This window comes from Berghia stephanieae, chromosome 1 (assembly GCF_034508935.2).
Source record: "Berghia stephanieae isolate SIO BIC M18660-M18661 chromosome 1, UCSD_Bste_1.3, whole genome shotgun sequence".
Lineage (NCBI taxonomy): Eukaryota > Metazoa > Mollusca > Gastropoda > Nudibranchia > Aeolidiidae > Berghia > Berghia stephanieae.
In genome coordinates, this window is record NC_088360.1 from 20,976,681 (window position 1) to 20,986,680 (window position 10,000).

Sequence of the window (10,000 nt, forward strand, 5' to 3'; positions counted from 1 at the left end):
TGGTCTCAAGAAAACCACCAGTGATGGACCAGGCAAGGCCAAATCCTGGAATATTATTGGTTCCTTGTGATTCACAAGCTCCCGTGAGAAATGTATATAAACTATAACGGTGATCAATCTCGCTCTCTCCCATTTAATATGCTTAGCATTCACTGCCTCCATAGGGAACTCGAAAATTCTACATAGCGAAAAACATGTGTGACTAAGGGTAGGTGATGGACATACATTGTGTTATCATTAATTAATGCAAATTAAACTAGTGTGTATAGGAGTGATAATTAATATTGTGTTTCGCCTGGCCGTAAGTAGACACAACCTAAAATAACAGAATCAATAACTCATGTTATTAACAGTAATTGATAACTCGTGTTATTATACAATATTCATTCGCTATCTTTATCTATATGTTTTATATGTATATATTATTGTATATGTCGTATGTATGCCTTCTAACTGAATGAATTACACGAATTACATTTGCTAATGTGCTATCGCTAATACACGATAGTTCTATTCAGTATTAATATGATTATTATGCTATCATAGATACATATCTTTCCCCATCCCACTATTTTTCAGGTATCCCGTTAATTAAATTACTAATTAACATATGTAGACCAGTGGTGATGTCAAGGTATTAATTGAAATCCCTCACGACATCACTATTCATAAGGAATATTAACCTAGTCAAGATTTGCTCCGTTATTTTCACAGATCGGGGTCCTGACCAAACATACATCTGGAAAACAAGCAAATGCCTCTTTGGCTACAAAAGATACAGAGTGGAATCTTACAAGCGATCCACTAAGACTACTGGAATGGAACGGCTCCTGTCCCACTAACCGGAAGGAAACGTAGCGCCGCCACCAGTCACATCTAAGTTAAGCACACGTACAATGAAAAATGAATAGTTTGTGATACGGGATGGAAATTAAGTACCCATAGCCTTTGTTTAATTAATTAAAACCAGCACTATTATTCTTTGGCAATTATGTTGATTGATAATAAAGTACTTCTTCTTTAACGGGGATTAATACTTACCTTCTGAACCTACCTATCACTATATAACATGCCAATAATCTACCACTACTTCTACTACCTATTTCTTTAAACCTAAAACCATTCTCTTACTATCAGTCAAGTTGTCTGGAGCTTTACCCGACTATAACAGGGAAAAAAAATAAAGTGTGACCAGATAACTAAGTCAATGGGGAAACTATCTGACTCCTATTTCTCTACTAATACTTGCCACTCTTCTACATAGACGTTACAACATCTATTACTTTTATATCCTAAAAACTACGAATTAAAAAAAATCAAGTTGGCATGTCTGAAATTGGTGGATGTGATGATGTCTGGTGGAGCAGGTTATGGGAATTGCTATATTATGGTCTATTAACATGACACTCGCCCTTGGATCGGAACGTCCAGGGTTCGACACACGCTCTAAGCAGTGCGTAGTTGACTCTTTTATTTTCGAGTACCAGGTGACTGGTGAAATCCAAGTGCAATTAATCCTAATATTATACAAAGTGTTTTGATTTGTAAGACAGCAAATACATCACATTCTATAAAGATCCTTAGAATACCATTCATATTGTAGATCGGATTTTATTCACTAAAGTTAAGATTAAACTTTCAACATCTTTGATATACGAAGCTGCTAGAAGTTGTGAACTGTAAAACGTCATAAACAAAAAAGAATATAACAGCTTTGAAAAGAAACAAAATATCAAACACGGAAGGTTTTGGGCTCATAACCCTTCTTCAGTCCACAGCAAAATAAACAATGAAGACATACATACATTATATAAAAACCAGATGCACACTAAAGTTCTCTACCGTCGATCTCTTTATTAAATCATGTATTTATGTTTTCATTTTTTTTCTAGCTAAAGAAGGGGTTTGAACCCAAAATATTATTTTTTTGGTATTATGCTCTCTTTCAAAGCTATTATACCTATTCATTTTAGTTTCTTACTATCAGCATCTGGATCATCCAGATATAGTACCGTTTCCAGACTGTAGGTGACAAATCAATCAACTATGACTTACCTTCCTCTATCTTCTTGCGTGCATTTTTCCGGGCCAAGAGCCCCATGAGTGTGGCGTCCCCTGCTGCCAGCTCCACGGGTTGGGCTAGATCAGACATCAGGTACTTGTCACCGGCTGTAAAGTAAAAGGGAGGTAATCTACATTATATTTCTAGTTGGGTCGGATCAAACATCAGGTGCTATCACCGGCTGTAAAGTAAAAGGAGTAATCTAATTTATATTTCTGGTTGGGTCAGATCAGACATCAGGTACTAGTCACCGGCTGTAAAGTAAGGGGAGGTAATCGACAATACATATCTGGGACTATTCTTGTGTATCAAATAGAAGGGGGCGGGAAGAGGGGGGGGGGGGGGGGGGGTACTTTTGACAAACTTATTTACGCACCAAATTGTATGCGTTGTTTTATATCCCGCTCAATAAGGCAGTCCTTAGTTTGCGAGCGTTTCTTTTTGTTGACAAGTCATGATATTTCTGTCCTACCGAATACTCCTCTGTCGCCGGTCATGGTTTCCATATAATGTATTCATGTTTTCATTGTTTTTGTTTTTATTGTTGGCAGAATAAGGATTTTCAGCTCGAAAAACACATTGAACGAATTTCAATGGCGTGTACGCAGGCTTCGTCTTTAGTCAAAATAGCAATAATAGCCGCCAGTCGGATATAAAGTACGAATACGATAAGCTATTGTGCAACCCTGACCTTTAACATCCTTATTGATATAATTTGGTGAGAGCTGTTCATAAAGATGGCTTTTGCTCAAAACAATATCAAAGAACTGACTGACGTCATTGTCGTTCATTTTACAAGAAAACATGTCACATCTCTTATTATAGTTTCAACGTTAAATTCACTCATCATCACCTGGTTGAAACCAATATTATACTGGGTTGAGGTAGCGGGTAACATATGATTCATCGTCCTCTATAAAACTTATAAACTCAAGTCGGGTAACATATGATGATTCATCGTCCTCTATAAAACTCACAAACTCAAGTCGGGTAACATATGATGATTCATCGTCCTCAATAAAACTCAGAAACTCAAGTCGGGTAACATATTAATCACTGTCGTCTATAAAACTCACAAACTCAAGTCGGGTAACATATGATGATTCATCGTCCTCTATAAAACTCACAAACTCAAGTCGGGTAACATATGATGATTCATCGTTCTCTATAAAACTCACAAACTGAAGTCGGGTAACATATGATGATTCATCGTCCTCTATAAAACTCACAAACAGAAGTCGGGTAACATATGATGATTCATCGTCCTCTATAAAACTCACAAACTGAAGTCGGGTAACATATGATGATTCATCGTCCTCTAAAAATTTTTATTCTCTATTGTCTTCTGGCACTTTTCTACTCAATTCATATCTTGTTGTTACCAACATAAGTGCTTGCTCCACTCACTTTTCTGAATTAAAAATTCACCCCATACACCGGAGCATACTCAATGTCTCAATCGTTTCTATGTTATATGTTTGTGATGAGAATATTGGCTATTAAGCTTAACTGCTGGTCAAAATTACTTCGCGATGGTGGTGAACGAATCGGCGATCTCAAGAAGTGGGTGAGAGAGGGATCTAGAAATGACTTTGGGTTTGAAACGAATATTTTTGTGTTCGTGGATAGCTCACACGGTAGAGCCTGCTCTCACCTGCCAGGCGGAGTTGTCGTACCAATAAGGTCGCAGGTTCGAACCCCACCACCGCCGCGAAAAAAAAAAAAAAATTTTTATTCTCTATTGTCTTCTGGCACTTTTCTACTCACTTCATATCTTGTTGAAACTCAAGTCGGGTAACATATGATGATTCATCGTCCTCTATAAAACTCACAAACTCAAGTCGGGTAACATATGATGATTCATCGTCCTCTATAAAACTCACAAACTCAAGTCGGGTAACATATGATGATTCATCGTCCTCTATAAAATCTCACAAACTCAAGTCGGGTAACATATGATGATTCATCGTCCTCCATCAACTCGAGAAACTCAAGTCGGGTAAATATTATATTCATTGTCGTCTTATAAAAACTCACAAACTCAAGTCGGGTAACATATTATCACTGTCGTCTTAAAACTACACAAACTCAAGTCGGGTATACATATGATGATTCATCGTCCTCTATAAAAACTCCAAACTCAAGTCGGGTAACATATGATGATTCATCGTCCTCTATAAAACTCACAATCTCAAGTCGGGTAATAATATAACGATGATTCATCGTCCTCTATAATAAAACTCACAAACTCAAGTCGGGTAACATATGATGATTCATCGTCCTCTATAAAACTCACAAACTCAAGTCGGGTAACATATTGATGATTCATCGTCCTTATAAAAATCCCAAAATCTAAGTCGGGTTACATATGATGATTCATCGTCCTCTATAAAACTCACAAACTCAAGTCGGGCAACATATGATGATTCATCGTCCTCTATAAAACTCACAAACTCAAGTCTGGTAACATATGATGATTCATCGTCCTCTAAACTCACAAACTCAAGTCGGGTAACTATTGATGATTCATCGTCTCTATAAAACTCACAAACTCAAATCGGGTAACATGTGATGATTCATCTCCTCTATAAAACTCACAAACTCAAGTCGGGTAACATATATGATGATTCATCGTCCTCTATAAAACTTACAAACTCAAGTCGGGTAGCATATGATGATTCATCGTTCTCTATAAAACTCACAAACTGAAGTCGGGTAACATATGATGATTCATCGTCCTCTATACAAACTCACAAACTCAAGTCGGTAACATATTATGATGATTCATCGTCCTCTAAAAACTCACAAACTGAAGTCGGGTAACATATGATGATTCATCGTCCTCTATAAAACTCACAAACGTAATAAGCTCTGGGTAACATATGATGATTCATCGTCCTCTATAAAACTCACAAACTCAAGTCGGGTAACATATGATGATTCATCGTCCTCTATAAAACTCACAAACTCAAGTCGGGTAACATATTATGATGATTCATCGTCATCTATAAAACTCACAAACTCAAGTCGCGTAAAATATGATGTTTCATTGCTCTCTATTAAACTCACAAACTCAAGTCGGGTAACATATTATGATGATTCATCGTCCTCTATAAAACTCACAAACTCAAGTCGGGTAACATATTATGATGATTCATCGTCCTCTATAAAACTCACAAACTCAAGTCAGGTAACATGTGATAATTCATCGTCCTCCATAAAATTCACAAACTCAAGTCGGGTAACATATGATGATTCATCGTCCTCTATAAAACTCACAAACTCATGTCGGGTAACATATGATGATTCATCGTCCTCTATAAAACTCACAATCTCAAGTCGGGTAAGATATGATGATTCATCGTCCTCTATAAAACTCACAAACTCAAGTCGGGTAACATATGATGATTCATCGTCCTCTATAAAACTCACAAACTCAAGTCGGGTAACCTATGATGATTCATCGTCCTCTATAAAACTCACAAACTCAAGTCGGGTAACATGTGATGATTCATCGCCCTCTATAAAACTCACAAACTCAAGTCGGGTAACATATTATGATGATTCACCGTCCTCTATAAAACTCACAAACTCATGTCGGGTAGCATATGATGATTCATCGTTCTCATAAAACTCACAAACTGAAGTCGGGTAACATATGATGATTCATCGTCCTCTATACAACTCACAAACTCAAGTCGGGTAACATATTATGATGATTCATCGTCCTCTATAAAACTCACAAACTGAAGTCGGGTAACATATGATGATTCATCGTCCTCTATACAACTCACAAACTCAAGTCGGGTAACATATGATGATTCATCGTCCTCTATAAAACTCACAAACTCAAGTCGGGTAACATATTATGATGATTCATCGTCATCTATAAAACTCACAAACTCAAGTCGGGTAACATATGATGTTTCATCGCCCTCTATTAAACTCACAAACTCAAGTCGGGTAACATATTATGATGATTCATCGTCCTCTATAAAACTCACAAACTCAAGTCGGGTAACATGTGATAATTCATCGTCATCTATAAAACTCACAAACTCAAGTCGGGTAACATATGATGATTCATCGTCCTCTATAAAACTCCCAAACTCAAGTCGGGTAACATATGATGATTCATCGTCCTCTATAAAACTCACAATCTCAAGTCGGGTAACATATGATGATTCATCGTCCTCTATAAAACTCACAAACTCAAGTCGGGTAACATATGATGATTCATCGTCCTCTATAAAACTCACAAACTCAAGTCGGGTAACATATGATGATTCCTCGTCCTCTATAAAAATCCCAAACTCAAGTCGGGTAACATATGATGATTCATCGTCCTCTATAAAACTCACAAACTCAAGTCTGGTAACATATGATGATTCATCGTCCTCTAAACTCACAAACTCAAGTCGGGTAACCTATGATGATTCATCGTCCTCTATAAAACTCACAAACTCAAATCGGGTAACATGTGATGATTCATCTCCCTCTATAAAACTCACAAACTCAAGTCGGGTAACATATTATGATGATTCATCGTCCTCTATAAAACTCACAAACTCAAGTCGGGTAGCATATGATGATTCATCGTTCTCTATAAAACTCACAAACTGAAGTCGGGTAACATATGATGATTCATCGTCCTCTATACAACTCACAAACTCAAGTCGGGTAACATATTATGATGATTCATCGTCCTCTATAAAACTCACAAACTGAATTCGGGTAACATATGATGATTCATCGTCCTCTATAAAACTCACAAACTCAAGTCGGGTAACATATGATGATTCATCGTCCTCCATAAAACTTACAAACTCAAGTACCAAATTTCTGGCTATAAATCCAATTTACATCACTTCAACTGTCCCAATAACTCAGTTCTTAATGCACTCGCTTTACACACAAAGCGTGCTGTTCAGTTTTCTATTTTGATCCCCCTGTCCATTTAGCGGTGACTGTATAACAGCCAGATTTGTTGGAAAGTACTATCCATTAAACTAACATCCTATCCAAAGGGTAGCCAGCAATTGCTAATGACCGTTTTACGCTATAGAAACCGGGATAGATTCCGGCTGATGTGTCTTATTTGTGTGGGTATCGCACTTGCCTTCTGATCGGACGGTCCTAGGTTCGAGTCCCCTTCAGAGCGGCGCAGAGGTGAGTCATTGAAAGGGTTCTTTGCTCACAGTCTCTCACCGTACTCAGGTGTAAAATAAGTACCTGGCCTTCAACAGTGTTGTCTATGTAGGGATAAATAGTAATATCGCCCTATAGGCATCATGTTACGTCCTACATGTCATACTTGTTGCTAGCTAAGGAACCCTTGTAACATTCTTTGGGCACGTTTAGCAGTTACTGCGCTAGATAAATGCTCACATACATTTTTATGACTCTGAAGGACTACAGTCATTTCTACCAAAAACCATCACAGATCATCCATACTCGCAGTTTCACGTCCTAAGATCCTAAGAATCTGCCTATACATCCTGTCCACTGAAATAGTTATGCCACCTTTATGTAACCTATTCATTATGAGTATTCCAAAGGTCTGATTAGATACACACTCCCAAAGAATTAGAAACCAAAAGAGTGAAGGATTTGATTGGACGACTTCTATTCCCTATTCAGATTACCTTTAAAATTGGGTTTCAGCCACTTTCCCCGTGTAAAAGTTGCCTTTGGCCATCGTTTGAAGTTTGGCAGTCTGTCTGGAAAAAGAAGGAAGAGGGAAGGTTAAAGTTTGATAATCTATGAAAGGATAAGAAGGAAAGTGACCCAGTATTGGAAGGATAAGAAGGAAAGTGACCAAGTATTGGAAGGATAATAAGGAAATTGACCCAGTATTGGAAGGATAAGAAGGAAAGTGACCCAGTATTGGAAGGATAAGAAGGAAAGTGACCCAGTATTGGAAGGATAAGAAGGAAAGTGACCCAGTATTGGAAGGATAAGAAGGAAAGTGACCCAGTATTGGAGGGATAAGAAGGAAAGTGACCCAGTATTGGAAGGATAAGAAGGAAAGTGACCCAGTATTGGAAGGATAAGAAGGAAAGTGACCCAGCATTAGAGGGATAAGAAGGAAAGTGACCCAGTATTGGAAGGATAAGAAGGAAAGTGACCCAGTATTGGCCATGATCTGGAAAAATAGGTATTTAAAAATTTGGCCAGGAAACTCGTCTTTCAAATGTCGATCAATTTAAATTTCACTCAACCTGGCAACTGGGACTTGAAGAAAGTCTTCGCGACGTCTCAGGTTTGAGCGTTTTTCTTCTTTTTGTTTCTTTGTTTGTTTGTTTGCTTTTTTTTTGACGGGGGACATGTGTTTTTGCAGAGTTCGACATGATGTAGCTTGTACCATCTCCAATTCCCGATGCAGAGTACGACATGATGTAGCTTGTACCATCTCCAATTCCTGATGCAAAGTACGACACGATGTAGCTTGTACCATCTCCAATTCCTGATGCAGAGTACGATACGATGTAGCTTGTACCATCTCCAATTCCTGATGCAGAGTTCGACACGATGTAGCTTGTACCATCTCCAATTGTTGATGCAGTGTTCGACACGATGTAGCTTGTACCATGTCCAATACCTGATGCAGTGTTCGACACGATGTAGCTTGTACCATCTCCAATTCCTGATGCAGAGTTCGACACGATATAGCTTGTATTATCTCCAATTCCTGATGCAGAGTACGACACGATGTAGCTTGTATCATCCCAATTCCTGATGCAGTGTTCGACACGATGTAGCTTGTACCATCTCCAATTCCTGATGCAGAGTTCGACACGGTGTAGCTTGTACCATCTCCAATTGTTGATGCAGTGTTCGACACGATGTAGCTTGTACCATCTCCAATTCCTGATGCAGTGTTCGACACGATGTAGCTTGTACCATCTCCAATTCCTGATGCAGTGTTCGACACGATGTAGCTTGTACCATCTCCAATTCCTGATGCAGAGTACGACACGATGTAGCTTGTACCATCTCCAATTCCTGATGCAGTGTTCGACACGATGTAGCTTGTACCATCTCCAATTCCTGATGCAGTGTTCGACACGATGTAGCTTGTACCATCTCCAATTCCTGATGCAGTGTTAGACACGATGTAGCTTGTACCACCCCAATTCCTGATGCTGTGTTCGACACGATGTAGCTTGTACCATCTCCAATTCCTGATGCAGAGTTCGACACGATGTAGCTTGTACCATCTCCAATTGTTGATGCAGTGTTCGACACGATGTAGCTTGTACCATCTCCAATACCTGATGCAGTGTTCGACACGATGTAGCTTGTACCATCTCTAATTCCTGATGTAGAGTTCGACACGATATAGCTTGTACTATCTCTAATTCCTGATACAGAGTACGACACGATGTAGCTTGTACCATCCCAATTCCTGATACAGAGTACGACACGATGTAGCTTGTACCACCCCAATTCCTGATGCAGTGTTAGACACGATGTAGCTTGTACCATCTCCAATTCCTGATGCAGAGTTCGACACGATGTAGCTTGTACCATCTCCAATTGTTGATGCAGTGTTCGACAAGATGTAGCTTGTACCATCTCCAATACCTGATGCAGTGTTCGACACGATGTAGCTTGTACCATCTCTAATTCCTGATGCAGAGTTCGACACGATATAGCTTGTATTATCTCTAATTCCTAATACAGAGTACGACACGATGTAGCTTGTACCATCCCAATTCCTGATGCAGTGTTCGGCACGATGTAGCTTGTACCATCTCCAATTCCTAATGCAGAGTACGACACGATGTAGCTTGTACCATCTCCAATTTCTGATCCATTCTCCATCGTGACGATTGGTTCCTATCCGACGTCAAACCCTTATGAAACGACGGGTCACTAATTAGTAAATTCATTTTAATCATTAATAACAGGTTATTTATCTTCAAGGTCTTTTTC

General features: G+C 38.7%; 1 protein-coding gene across 2 annotated transcripts in view; it reads right to left on the reverse strand.

Annotated features, from left to right (window-relative positions):
* The window catches only part of LOC144970212 (uncharacterized), a 54,972-nt gene that overhangs the window by 20,871 nt on the left and 24,101 nt on the right, over nucleotides 1–10,000 (reverse strand). For both annotated transcript variants that reach the window (XR_013644922.1, XM_078909623.1), the window contains exons 7-8: nucleotides 7,708–7,782; nucleotides 2,056–2,169 (exon numbers count right to left, since the gene is read on the reverse strand). Coding sequence is in view for 1 of the 2 variants with exons in the window: in XM_078909623.1 (XP_078765749.1) it covers nucleotides 2,056–2,169; nucleotides 7,708–7,782 (189 nt within the window). In the remaining variant the exon portion in view is untranslated. The remainder of the gene's footprint in view (nucleotides 1–2,055; nucleotides 2,170–7,707; nucleotides 7,783–10,000) is intronic.